The sequence below is a fragment of the Mauremys reevesii genome, linkage group 3 (assembly GCF_016161935.1).
Source record: "Mauremys reevesii isolate NIE-2019 linkage group 3, ASM1616193v1, whole genome shotgun sequence".
Classification (NCBI taxonomy): domain Eukaryota; kingdom Metazoa; phylum Chordata; order Testudines; family Geoemydidae; genus Mauremys; species Mauremys reevesii.
Genome location: NC_052625.1, coordinates 167,483,078 through 167,498,040, shown reverse-complemented (window position 1 = coordinate 167,498,040; position 14,963 = coordinate 167,483,078). Strand labels below are relative to the sequence as shown.

The 14,963-nt window shown below is 40.9% G+C and overlaps 1 protein-coding gene across 13 annotated transcripts in view; it reads right to left on the bottom strand.

Moving 5' to 3' along the window:
- Positions 1–14,963, bottom strand: part of CSMD1 (CUB and Sushi multiple domains 1) — a 1,616,238-nt gene that overhangs the window by 644,819 nt on the left and 956,456 nt on the right. For all 13 annotated transcript variants that reach the window (XR_005595828.1, XM_039529053.1, XM_039529047.1 and 10 more), the window contains one exon: positions 3,992–4,116. Coding sequence is in view for 12 of the 13 variants with exons in the window: in XM_039529053.1 (XP_039384987.1) it covers positions 3,992–4,116 (125 nt within the window). In the remaining variant the exon portion in view is untranslated. The remainder of the gene's footprint in view (positions 1–3,991; positions 4,117–14,963) is intronic.

The window sequence follows — 14,963 nt, the reverse complement described above, 5'->3', positions numbered from 1 at the left end:
CTCACTTAAAACGTAACTGGCGGCAGCGAGAACCAGATCTAAACTAGGATTTTAGTTTAGAGGAGTCCATGCAGATCCCCATTTTGGAACGCAACAGCTCTAAGTGGGGGTGAGACCTATGACAGGGTGGCAATACCGTACCATGCCATCCTTAGTCCTTCACTCCTGCTGGCAGCAGCTCTGCTTTCAGAGCTGAGCTCCCACCAGCAGCCGTCACTCTCCAGTCACCCATCTCTGAAGGGATCGCCACTGCCAGCAGCAGCGCAGAAGTAAGGGTAGCAGTACTGCAACTCCCCTCTCTCCACCACACACATCACAACTCCTCCTTTTTGGGTCAGGACCCGTACAATTAGAACACCATGAAATTTCAGATTTGAATATCTGAAATCATGAAATTTATATTTTTTTAAAAATCCTATGACCATGAAATTGACCAAAATGGGCTGTCAATTTGGCAGGGCCCTAGGTATAGCCATAAGAAAAATCACCTAAATTGGTCAAAGCAATTACTTAATTGTTGTTATATATCTATATTTCTACATTAAAGTATATGCAGATAACTTTTGTAAGTAATTTGAAATTGACTTTTACTTGTGCCTGATGCTTCGGAGCAGGGGCGGCTCTAGGTATTTTTCCGCCCCAAGCATGGCAGGCAGGCTGCCTTCGGCGGCTTGCCTGCGGGAGGTCCCCAGTCCCGCGGATTCAGCGGCACGCTGCAGAGGTCTGCCAAAGCCGCGGGACCAGCAGACCCTCCACAGGCATGCCGCCGAAGACAACCTGCCTGCCGCCCTCGCGGTGACTGGCAGAACGCCCCCCGTGGCTTGCCGCCCCAGGCATGCATGTGGCGTGCTGGTGCCTGGAGCCACCCCTGCTTCAGAGAAGTGAAATTTTAACATTAAAGAAATACATTACTTGGAAAATCTGGGAGTTGGACTCATAATAAAATTAATACTCAAGGCTAAACTGTCTTTTAGTTGCTGCCCGACATTGGAGGGAGTGTGGACCTGCCCCATCCAACTGCAAGTACATTGTTTCCTAGAGCTTAAAGTCACAGACAAGGAAAAACCTGCTGTGCCAATTTGTAGGAGGGTTTAGTTTGCGTTTCCCACACTGCAGCTGGCCAGTTCTGCTATGAGGCATGGAGGAGAGGGCTAGGCCAAGTTCCATCTCCTCCCTGATTCTTTTGGGCTTGGCTTGCAATCTAACTGTGATAATAAACTCAAAAGAGAGAGCAAGGACTGCAACTGAGACTACATCTAAAGACAGCTTTGGAAACCAAAGCTAATGCAAAATACCATGTCATACAGGTAGAATTCATGGTTTACTAAATAGATTAGCATAGGCAGTAGAATTAGAGTCCTTCAGCTATAAATAGGAGTTAGGGTAGGGTACACTTTCTATGAGAATTCAACTTTGAAACTTACTCCCTGTCATTGTCAGCCACAGCCTACATTTTCTGCCTTGAGCTTTTGAAGATGGGGTGGGCTGAAGGCTTTGGTGGGTTTTGTTTGTTTTATTATCCACATGGCTACTTGCTATTTGTTTAAGGCGCAAACTCTGATGAACAGTCCAAATTCAATAAGGAGACATGTAAAGTACTCCACTTAGGAAGGAACAATCAGTTGCATACATACAAAATGGAAAATGACTGCCTAGGAAGGAGTACTGTGGAAAGAGATCTGGGGGTCATAGTGGATCACAAGCGAACTATGAATCAACAGCATAACACCATTGCAAAAAAAGCAAACGTCATTCTGGTATGTATTAGCAGGAGTAACAAGGACAAGTGCAGAATCCTGCACTTAGGATGGAAGAATCCCATTCACTATTACAGAGTAGGGAACGAATGGTTAGGAAGCAGTTCTGCAGAAAAGGACCTAGGGGTTACAGTCGACGAGAAGCTGGATATAAGTCAACAGTGTGCCCTTGTTGCCAAGATGACTAACGGCATTTTGGGATGTATAAGTATGGGCATTGCCAGCAGATTGAGGGATGTGATCATTCCCCTCTATTCAACATTGGTGAGGCCTCATCTAGAGTACTGTGTCCAGTTTTGAGCCCCACACTACAAGAAGTATGTGGAAAAATTGGAAAGAGTCCAGCAGAGGGCAACAAAAATGATTAGGGGGCTGGAGCACATGACCTATGAGGAGAGGGTGAGGGAACTGGGATTGTTTAGTCTGCAGAAGAGAAGAATGAGGGGGGATTTGATAGCTGCTTTCAACTACCTGAAAGTGGGTTCCAAAGAGGATGGATCTAGACTGTTCTCAGTGGTACCCGATGACAGAACAAGGAGTAATGGTCTCAAGTTGCACTGGGGGAGGTTTAGGTTGGATATTAGGAAAAAACTTTTTCATTCAGAGAGTGGTGAAGCACTGGAATGGGTTACCTAGGGAGGTGGTGGAATCTCCTTCCTTAGAGGTTTTTAAGGTCAGGCTTGACAAAGCCCTGGCTGGGATGATTTAGTTGGGAATTGGTCCTGCTTTGAGCAGGGGGTTGGACTAGATGACCTCCTGAGGTCCCTTCCAACCCTGATATTCTATGAATCTATGAGTACTGTAAGCAAGACTCGAGAAGTTAATTCTTCCTCTCTACTCCAGTTGAGGTCTAATCAGCGTGGAGTAGTGTGTCCAGTTCTGGGCACCACATTTCAGGAAATATGTGGACAAATTGAAGAAAGTCCAGAGAAGAGCAACAATTGATTAAAGGTCTCAAAAACATGACCTATGAAGGAAGATTGAAAAAAATGGGTTTGTTTAGTCTGGAGAAGAGAAGACTGAGAGGGGACATGATAACAGTTTTCAAGTACATAAAAAGTTGTTACAAGGCGAAGGGAGAAAACCTCTGAGGATAGGACAAGAAGCAATGGGCTTAAATTGCAGCAAGAGCGGTTTAGGTTGAACATTATGAAAAACTTCTTGACTGGTTAAGTACTGGAATAAATTGCCTAGGGAGGTTGTGGAATCTCCATCACTGGAGATTTTTAAGAGCAAGTTAGACAAACACCTGTCAGGGATGGGTCTAGATAATACTTAGTCCTGCCATGAGTGCAGGGGACTGGACTAGATGACCTCTTGTGGTCCCTTCCAGTCCTATGATTCTATGATGATAGTGAATGTTGCATTGTGTCATTTAATTTATGAGATGGGAACACAGAGTATTAGCATCTTTGGAAGCCTGTCTATATTAATAGAGGTTGGCCTCTGGGTAGTGATGGAGCCAGATTTTGCAATCAGGGAGGCAATGTGTCAATAACAGTGCCATCTTCAATTATGCCCATTGGTTTGCTAATTTCATCTGTTATCATGTTTGTGTATTAGGACAGCAAACTAATATGGTATTACTGCAACTATTCAGTGGGTACACTTCTCTTCACCCTGCCAAGGGGACACAGACGACGTGCACCACCACCCTAATACCAGCCCAGTAGCCTCACTCTCCAGCCTCATCCCTCCAGTCCCTTGGTTGCAAAGGTACTCCACATCCATAAGAGGCAGTAGCTATGCCAACAGGAGAAGCCCTCACATTGACATAGCACTGTCTGCACACTGGGTTAAGTGTGTATAACTATGTCGCTTAGGAGTGTGGATTTTTCCACATAGTTATACTGATGTAAGTTTATAGGGTAGACCTGTCCTAAAACAACAAACCTAGCAGCTCCATAGAAGCTGGCTGCAATCTGATCCTCACAGTGCTGTACAGTGTTTAGCTATGCAAATCACATTAATCTCTAGGTTTGGGAGTGTCTCTAAACAGATCATCATCCCTTTAGAACTGAATTATGCTATTTTTTTTCTTTTAACAATAAGGAAAATAGAGGATTCATTTAACATTTTTGTTAATTATCTAATGGAGGGGGTTTAAAAGCACCCTAAGAAAATTTGCAGATGATATTAAATTGAAAGGACTTGCAAAAATCAGAAAGGGCAGGGAAATAATACAAAGAGACCAAGTTAGATTTTTTAAAAATGTTAAAGGAGTCAAATCTTACCACGACAGATCGGCCTGTGGTCACTCCAAGCAGCTAGTGTATCTGTCACTCTCTGGCAAGTGATGCTCTTAGAACCCTGGAGCACATAATTATCCTCACAGGAGAACTGTACACTTGCACCCACCCTGAGGGTAATGGAAAGAAAAGGAGAAAGATTAGGTTTATTACAGAAATCCTCCATCAAACAACTACAGCACCACTAATTCAAGATCCAAACAAGCATTTAAGGAAAAGTTCTCTTTTTTTCCAGATAAGAAAGAGCTTATACTCTACAGAGTAAGAACGCTGAATGTAATCCAGCCACCATTGAGTGAAAAAATGTAAAACTCACTGTGCTGAACTAATCCTCTTCTGAAACTTACTTCCGAGGGTTAAACCAGTAATAAATTTGGTCTCAAATGTAGGGAAAGATGATTACTGTTACCAGAGGTGAAAGTGCGCCAGTATGGGTTGGTACAGCATACCGGTAAGAAGTAGCCCCCAGAACGGTCCTGTATGCTGCCCCTTTTGCTGACAGAGGGGGGCAAAAGGGGAAGCTACCCCAGGGCCTGGTGATTTAAAAGGGCCTGGGGCTCACAGCAGCGGCCAAAGCCCCAGGCCCTTTAAATTGCCACTGGGGCTGCTGGGCAGCACGGAAGGACTGGCTGGGGGAAGCTGACCTCCAGCCCCACCCCTTCCACCCAAGGCTCTGACCCTTCTCAGGGCGTGGAGCTGGGCCCCCATACCGGTAAGTCTTTTAAGTTGCTTTCACCCGTTACTATATATGGAGAAAAATTACTATACAGACGCTCCCTGACTTACGCAAGCATTCCTTTCCAGAATGCCTTGCGTAAGTCGAATTTTGCATAAGTCGGGAATGTATCTCTGACAATTACGCAAAAAAAAAAAAAGGAACAGAACTTATGGAACTTTTTCCTGTAAGTGCAGATTTCCATAAGACGGCTTTGCGTAACCCGGGGAGCGTCTGTATAAGTAACTTCAAAACCAATGCATGCGGTCTAGACAACAGTCTAAAGAACTTTTACTTCAGTGTCAGATAAAATAGCTAGATGTTTTAAAGGTCCTACTAAGCACTGGCACAGATCTGTAACAATAAAGTCTCAAAGGTGTATGAGGGGCAGTTTGGGGCATAAAACAGCTATGGCAATATAGCTACTACTTTAATATTACATCCTGAAATGCTATTCAAGATAGCTACTTGAAAACATTTCTAACAATATGTTTTCCCATCAGAAAAGGCTAATTCAATTAAACAAACATTTTGTGGGAACATATAGTTTTCTTCAAAATTTTCAGTGAAAAATTATTGAAATGATTCATTTTGATAATGTTGAAATATTTCACTTTGATGATATAATCTAGACTTAATGCAAACAGAATAGTTGAGTCAAAGTTAAAACTAAATAAATTTCAACTTTTTTAAACAAAATGAAAGGTTGATTATTTTTTTTCCAAGAATGAAGTGTTGGAATTTCATTCCACAGAAAATTTCAAACTGCACACCCTTACCTGTCAAAGTCATGTATTTTATGTCAACCTCACGAAACACAGTTAAATTATATAGGCTTATTGTTACTATGAGAGTTTAAAAAAAATCAATAGTATAAATGGGTCACAAAATTGTTTGACTTTAAATAGGGGTAGCCAACTTGAGGAGATTGAGAAATGCTGCTTTAGTTGGAATTTGAGTGTGCAATTATTGCCCACTAGTAGCTGAAAGCCCATACTGTCATATAGGTATGGCAGCTGGGCCAAATTATCCACCCTCTGTGCAGTCTTCCTCATACAACCAATGAAATTGTTGCATGCAAATTAGCTGTAGAGTAAGAGTAGTGATTGGTTGAGTTACTTTTGTTATCACAATGGTCTAGGACTCTTAGCATAGCATAGGGACATGCCTTACTGTAGCTGTACACTGTGTGAGTGTAATTCATATCGTTAAAATGGCAAGTTTCAAAATTCTCCCCCACACACACACACTTATCTCTGAGCGGGGCTGGGGAGGGAGAATAATGGCAACTTTTTTCTCTCCCCTTTACCATTCTTTTTTGAAAATTTCAATTTGGATTTGAATCCAAACAATGAATTGAAGCTAGACACAAAAAGATTCATGACAAAGAGAAACAATACAATAAGTTTTTAAATTCTCATAGGAAAATATATGAAACATTATGCCCTCCATCCCAGATTCCAAAAAGCCTCATGTGAATTAAGGAACATAGGAATTTTTAAATAAATCCATTGTATATTTCATTTAATTTTTTTAAAAACTAATTAGGTAAGTTGCGACTTCCCCCAAAATATAAGTTGGCATTGACTCAATATTGAGTTGATTCTATTCTAATTAAACAAATATTAAAAATCAGAGGAAAATATGGTGGGAGTACAAGGCTGAGCATTAATTTAAATGACATTTCTTCCTCACATTTGAATTCACAGAGAGACACTCTCTCTCTCTTATTAAACTTAAGTACAGTGTTAAGTGTAGGGTAGGTGGGTGGGGGAGGGAGGGGAGTTCGAGGAAGGAACTAACAGGTTAAAATCACAAAGCACACAAGAAGGTATTGTAATATTAGAGTGTCATTATTATGTTTAAAACTATGAAACCCTTGTCAAAGGACTTGTCACCACTGAATCAGCAGTGTCTAGACTGACTTGAAAATGAGCCCTCTCCCTTTCCATCAATCTAAATCACTAAGTGTCTTTATGCAGTCTTGAGAAGCTGTTGAATAATGTGCCTTTTCATATGTTGCAGCTCAGCAGAATATCCACAATCATTCTCCTGACAAGTGCAATAGCAGCTTCTGGGGTCTTTACTTGAAAATACAAAAACATATTGCCTTTCTTTTGTTCTCCACAAAATATTTCATTTTTTCCCAAAATCAATGTGAAGCAAAGAACACCATTATTTTCCTAAGAGAATAGCTGAATGTGTTATTACACAGAGGGAAAAAATCCAATTGAACTTTTTATTTTTGTATATTCAGCAGCTCCTTTATGTAGCCACTAAAAGGGAGTCCTAATATACAGAATAGTATTGTTTCATGCTGTTTGCAGGTGAGGAGTAAACATTTATGAGGCAAGGAATAATCTTGGCCCTCTCATAATCCTACTGGCTACAATTGGAGAGGCTTTTTATTTCAGAAAAATAGGACTTTGGATAAATGACAAATGACTGAATGCATTGATATGGGGTTTTTTGTACAGGTGGTGTTACCTGATTTGCCCGTTCCTTTGGGGTATGCTCATTTATTAGGGTTACTCTTCGGGGGGGAGGGGAGAGATCCTGTAATTCTATCAATGTACTGCTTGTGTCTGTTGTGTTTTCATATGGAGCTCTACTTCTCTCTTTTGCAAGTCCCCTCCCAATGGAGCTAACCTGCAGGACCTAGGTTCTCCAGGGTTGGGTTCTTCCAGCCCCAGAACCAGATGAATGAACACACACACACACACATTCTCTCTCTCTCTCTCTCTCTAATAGAGCAAGTCTAAGTGGACTGGGTCAATCAGCACTCTCAAGCTGACCACTTATATGTCCCTGGACTCAGTGAGCTGGGTCAAGCAGGATTTTCAAGATGCCACCCTTATATGCCACAGATACCACACCAGAACAGAGCAAGCCTGAGCAGGCTGGGTCGAACAGCACTTCCAGGCCGCCACACTTGTATGCCCCTGGACTCAGCGGATTGGGTTGAGTAGCACTTCCAAGCTGCCACCCTTGTATGTCACAGGTTCAGCACGTCCCTATCCCAACTTTCAAGTTACAATTGTTCGGGTAGTAATGCACTTGATGAGCAAACCCCACAGTATTTTTAGGCACTACAGGGATCTTTAGCTTAGGTAAGAGGAATGTTGCTGCAGAGTAACTGGGGAAGCCAAAAACACAACACAGTAAAGTTCAGTGAGAGAGTGAGGGAAGCAACCAGCTTAACCATAAAAGTTATTTATTGAATAATAGTGATAACCACACAAAGAGAGCCTAAACAAACATAACTGTTACATTATAAGAGATTACAAATGCCATATATAGAAAACTATACCTGATCAAACAAGTCAGGGTTAAAAAGTTATACCTGAGGTAGAAAACAGAGAGGAGAGAGAGAGAGCGCGCGCGTGCTTGGGTCTCACCACTCCATGAAGGTTGAACTGGTCGGGGTTCTCAGGTGGTGATGGTAGCTCAGGGTCCTGAGTGCTGGAGACAGGCACAGCCCCCAGCACGATCAGTCAGGAGAAGATGAAGTCCCAGTGGAACTGATGCAGAGTTTGGATCCAGGCATCAGAACATTTACTTGAGCATGGGTAGGGTTTTTTTTGTAGGGAAACAACAATGGTTCAAGGGAGAACACTAGATTTGTTTATGGGTAAATTGATTATTCAAGGGTTTTCTTTATGCTAGACAATAGAAACTGATAATTCCTGGCCATGGGTGATGTTCCTTCAAAGGGGCTCACAATGCAATTAGGCAGCTTCAGTATTTTGGATATCAATTAAGGATTCATTACTAGAATTGGTCTGATAACTACTGAACTGGGTGTGTGCAGGCATAGATTCACTAACATCTGGAGCAGAGATTCCCCCATGATGCAGTGCTTCCTTACTCTTCTGGTCCCAGAGCTCAGTGCGGTTCTTGCCTTAGAATCTCTGTTCTTTATTCTGTATGCTAATAGAGATGCTTCCCTGTCTCATCTTTGATGCAGATGAGGCTAGGGTAGTTGCCTTAATCCTATCACCCTTGTCAGGAAGGGTGTCTCCCACTGACTTTTCATTGCTTTCTGTAAGCCTTTCCCCTGATCGGTTTTGGTTCAAGCAGAGGCTTGGGCGGGGGAGCTTCATGAGTCAGACAGACTAGCTACTGCTCCCTGATTCCCCAAGAACACAGAGCTGACTGGTATCCCTGGTTATATGCTACTCGCTGTACTATCTGAATGGATTTATCCTTACAACAGTCTTGTTAGGTAGCAGAGTATTATCTCCCCAGGGTCAAATGTGGGGGAGTGGAAAATAGAAGTAGCATGGTCTGCCCACAGTCAAAGCTTCATCCACAAAATAAAAGTTTCTTTCACCGGAGACACCATTTACTTACACCAGATGTTTAAAATATGATTACATCTACTCTGTGGTTCCTTGAGGTTAGCTCCCCTTCGGTGCGGTTCGAATACACCCATGGCCTTGCTGGGTTCCTTGGGCCTGGCTCCAACTAGGTGAAGCTCAGAGGCCTCCCTGGCATTACAGTAGTAGACTTTTTGGAACTGACTCCTTTTTGAGTTAAAAAAAAAGTTAATGGTGGTAACTTCAAGACAATTCTGGTGCTAAAATAATACACTACTTGTAGTGTAAATCTTTATAATAGGATCCTCCTCCTCACTTTTCACATGCTTTGATCATCAGTGAAGTAATTAACAATACTGGGATTTAAATGATCATTGGGTTATGTATTAACTTTTGTTTGAGATGAATGGGGCAATACATTCCTCAGAGCTATTGTTTCAGGCTCTCAGCAGACTCAGAGAGACCACACATGGATCATATTTTGAAGATTTTCTCCCCATCATAAGTGCTAGAGTGTTCCTTTTCTAAAAAAATGAAAGCTTACATTCTGGAGCACAATGCAGCAGGTTGGGATAAGCATCAGTGCCTTGTACATGTGCATTCTTGCTCACCATGATGATCCCTATTATCCCCAGTTTATACATGGGGAACTGAGATACAGAAAGAATAAGTGCTCATATGGGAAATCTCTGGTAGAGCCAGAAACTGAACCTAGATCTCCTGAGTCCAAGTACAAATGCCTCAAACACAAAAGCATCATTCCTCCCCCAATATAAGGAGATTATCGGGGTTGACTGAGATAAAGCAAAATAATCTTACCATAAAGTTAGAACTGGAATATATAGAAGAACTAAAGCCAAGACTGAAATATTAGAACCACACTTTCGGTATTATTAGTACTGTCAGTGGTTTGAAAGCAAAATAACTTTTTTTCATAATCATTTTCTTAAAGTTTGGTTCTACTCTGAAAAGTAGCCCTCTGAAAATAGCACTGTGGAACTGTGGGGGATCATATTTATTGTCTCAATTATTTTAGGATGAAATTCTCAATTTACAAGTAAACAGATAGGCCCTGGAGGAGAATGATGGGTGTCAAACAGACAGTTAAGGGTTAATGCCTCTTTTTCTGTAAAGGGGTAAGAAGTTCACAATACCTAGCTGACACCTGACCAGAAGGACCAAAAAGGGAACAAGATACTTTCAAAGTTGAAAGGGGGGGAAACAGTCCGTTGTCTGTGCTGTGTGGGCTTTTGCTGGACAGGGAGAAGGAACTATCCCACTCCTAACAGGGTAGTGAGTAATTAGAGAAGGAATGTATTAAATTACTTTTATTTCTATTTGTAATTTCTTTTGCAAAATGGAGGAAGAATCAAATTGGGTTTCTGTGTAACTTTAAAGTTTTGCCCAGAGGGAAATCCTCTGTGTTTTGAATCTGTTGTCTGTAGGATTATCTTGCTTTCTTATCTCACAGAGGTATTCCTTTCACCATTTTTCTCTTTAATTAAAAGTCTTCTTTTAAGAACCTGATTGATTTTTCCTTGTTTTAAGATCCAAGGAATTTGGATCTGCGCTCACCAGGAATTGGTGGGGGGAATCTTCTTGAGTCTACATGGGAAAAAGGGTAGAGAGACTTGGGGGAAGGAAATTAGTCAAATCCTGCCAGGAAAAGGGGAATAAGGACTGGGGAAATATTTGGGGGAAGGCAGAGTTCCCAAATAGCTCTCCCTCAAATGTTTTTTTTAAAACATTTGGTGATAGCAGTGACTGTTTTGCCTAAGCTGGTAAAAAATAAGCTTAGGGGTTATTCATGCAGGTCCCCACATCTGTGCCCTAAAGTTCAGAGTGGGGGAGCACCTTGACAGTGGGTTTTATTTTTCCTCACCAACTGTATTCAGCTTAGGACCTCAGTCAAATTGAGTTAATTCTTTATTAAAAGCCCATGTTCAGTAGACTTTCAGATGACAATATTCTGTCTAGAGTTACATGTACACATTTTTTGTGTTTCTGTAAGGTTACACGCAAATTTCCCATTGAAATAATTGGAATCAGGAACTTGGCCTGATTCTATGACCCTTACTTACATTGAAAATATCATAGTCAGCATGCAGTCCTATTAGAACTTCAACAGCTATGTGGAAGTAGAGCAAGAACTGACAGGGATTTGAAGGGGATTTCAATGCAAACAGTCCACTCTGTGCGCAAGAGTCAGGCTAGCTGTAACCCTAATAACGCGAGATTTGTAGAAGCAAGGATTGTGTGAGGAGAGTGGGAAAGAACTGTGGGAGAAGTTGTTGTGACCTTGTGTTAGATAAGTATGGAATGTAGACTATAACCTAAATAGAGGTGAAAAAAATAAGATATCAGGATGACCTATGTATAAACAAAATGCAGCTGTTGCTCATTATTGTATGTAACAAGAGATATAAATGCTTGCTGTAATTGTTTACCTGCAGAGACCTGTTTAGCTCTCTCCCTCCATGTAACTGCTAGAGATAATAAAGTATCTGACTTGCTGCACTCAACTTGAGAGTGAGAACTGTTTTTCTCCGACAGCTATCACAAGTAAAAACAGAGAACCTGCACTCACGTCTTCCTAAGTAAATTCAGAAGGAAGTACATATTTTGGGTTAAGATGGATATTTAACAGTTACAGAACATTAAGTTTTGTTTTAGTAATGTTTCCATTCATCTATTTAGGAAAAAAAAGTCATTCCATGGAGCATTTCATGCCTGTAACAAAGCTATAGTCTTTTGATATTATAGCCCAGAGTCAAACAAACATCTACCAAGGGGAATGATAAAGAGAGTTAATTATATTTATTGCAATAATCCACTGAAAATTAAAATAGCAAGGAAGATTTATTTTCCTAAACTTTCCCAATTAATATGTCCCAATGCAAAACCTTAGATGTACTTTTCAAATGAAGTTATTTCCTTTGTTTATAGGCTTAAATATGAAAATGATCAGAAAAAAAAGTGTATATAAAAAGTTTAACATTTTAAAAAGTGTTTAAAATGTGTCCCCAAAGATGAGTGAAATCCATGATAGGTTTATATTAGCTCAGACCACCTTAACCCCAGGTATCAGAGATATTTAGTAAGTGTACCTGTCCTACATACATAACATAATCAGGGTGCAGTTGTGCATGCATGGCATGGGGGGTTGGAGATGGTGGTAGATTAGCAAACTAGTTCAGTCAGTGCTTTTACCAAGACGTATGTCTCTCCGTATGTAGCAGGCTTATGAAATCAATAGCAATGGTTGTTGTGATGGGGCAACCATTATTTTAAAACCAGCCTCAAAGAAGGTGAACACAATTTGAAAACAAGTCTTAATACTGAAAGAGACATGTTTAACTTCACACAAGTGGATGAAATCCTGGTTCTATTGAGGTCAATGGTAAAACTCGCATTGAAATCTTGGCTCTGCTGAAGTCACCCTATGAACAGTCGCTGCGGAAGTCAATGGGACTACTCAGAGGAGGTAATATAAGGAATATGAATAAATCCTTGAAGTACTGACAGTTTACAGTTCTAGAGCCTTCCATTTCTTAATGGACTTCAAGAAGTTAGTGTTTTTTTTTAAAAAAAAAAAACAATCACCCACCACACAGGAACTTGTTGCTCTCCAAGTATTCAATGGAATTTTCCTGAAAGGGAAAGGAATTCCCCAGCAGAACAGGTGGAATTTTAAGGCTACAAACCTTTTCCTTCAGAAATTAATACACAGAATGGTCATATTTTGGTAGAAACATATGCATTAAATAAATACTAGTTTCTTTGGTTGACTAAATATTAAAAATCATGGTAAATTCATTTAACATATTGTCTTAAAAATGTCCAGCCTACATCCTGATGCTGTGTATATTTTAACTAATAGTTTCCAACATTTGTTTATTTAAAATCTGAATTAGAATCCTCACAATTCCATCTAACAAATAAATGAGATAATGTGGATGTTTTCCCTTAAAGGAACAAACAGTGCTGTCAACATTATAGGATGTAAATACAGTGTAATGAGAGGAAACTGACGTTTCATTTGACTGACAAGCTGACAATGACTTTAGAGATGTCTTGAAGTTCAGGAGTATCAAAAAGCTTATATTTCAACCATGGTAAAAACAATAAGTCTCTTGTTTTTCTACTCCTACTAGGATTAATCTACCAAATGGTGGGGGCTGTGTGTGTGTGTTGCCTTTTTTTTTTAAATGAAAGCTATTTCCAGAGAAACACAAGCCACTTTAATGGCCATGCACTTCAACATACTACTTATATCATAGGCTAATAGTTTGGACATTCAGAAAGTGCACAACTGGTTTATTGCATTACATGAGTTGTACTGATAGCAGGGCTTGTGCTAACAGTTGGACTATAAGGATATTTCCCAGATATTGAGATCTCTATCTAAAATACTTTTAAAGTTTCCAACATGATCCTCTACTTCCTGTCTTTTCCTAACTGCTCATTCCCGCCCCAGGTACAACAGGCACTATTTAAGACCAAGGTATTAGTCACATTGGTCTTTTCTAAATTCCTTGAAATAAATTACTTCTCAGATGTCAAGTCCCAGATTGGGTCCCAAACTAAATTGCAAATGTGTGTCTAGACCCCGAAATAGTAGTTAGCAGGCACTTTAATTAGATAAAACTAATTGAGGTCCAGTTAGTTCATCAGTTAAGCTACCAAATTACAAGACAAAACTGGCCCTCAACATGCATTAAGTGTGTACTATGCCTTTGGGGTAGCATTTGTTTTTCCTAATCTCGTTCCCCCAACAGCCCAGGGACCATATGCACGTCTTGAAAGAGGAAATGCAAGGGCTAATATTATCCTATTTTGTGAAAAACTCTCCCCTCTGAATTGAGGGGACACAATGACCTTTCAAGTGAATCACTTCTGACCTGGGCAGCTGCTGAACCTTACTACACTCATATACAGTGTGGATCACAATACCCTGCAGGAGGATTTAATGCCTTATATTAGTCAGGGTAGCACAAAAACTAGACATGATCTCCTTTGAGTACTGTCTAGAGGAGAAACATGCATTTATACTGGCAGAAAACTTGCCCTAAACATCTTACACAGTACACACTTCAATTAGCCTTTATCCATCTAAAAGGAAAATTATACAGGGAATACTATAGGGTAGTTTCTTTGTTCAATAACTTGTAGCACTAATGAGTATTGAGTTGTTAAAGAACTGTTGAAACACTTTTGACTATAGGGATTGATTAGCGAGGCAAATTGGACCATTTAGATGAAAGTAATAAAAACAATGTACATTGCAGTTCCAATATATCAATGGGGAAATGTATTAAAGAAATACTGAAAAAGACAGTTACCTTTTCCATAACTTGTGTTCCTCAAGATGTGTTTCTCATGTCCATTCCATATTAGGTGTGTGTGCGCACCACTTGCACCAGGGCCAGAAGCTTTTCCCTCAGCACTAGCCGTAGGGGACCGGCTCTGGCACCGCCTGGAATAGTGCCCACATGGCATGGTATAAGGGGCACTGCTGGCTCCCCCCACCCTCAGTTCCTTCTTGCCAGAAACTCTGACAGTGGGGAAGGAGGGTGGGTTGTGGAATGGACATGAGCAACACATCTCGAAGAACACCAGTTTTCTTCTTCGAGTGCTTGCTCGAGTCCATTCCATATTAGGTGACTCCCAAGCAGTACCCCTGAAGCTGGGTAGGAGTTCATGAATGTGTAAATTGCAACACAGCTCTGCCAAACCCAGCGTAGTCTCTGGGCTGCTGAGTGATGTCATAATGCACCATGAATGTGTGGACAGAGGACCACTTTGTGGCTTTACAGATGTCCTGGATAGGGATGTGCACCAGGAAGGCCACCGAAGATGCCTGAGCTGTAATCGAGTGGACTCTGACAATTGGTGGTGGCGGGACCCGTGCCAGGTCATAACA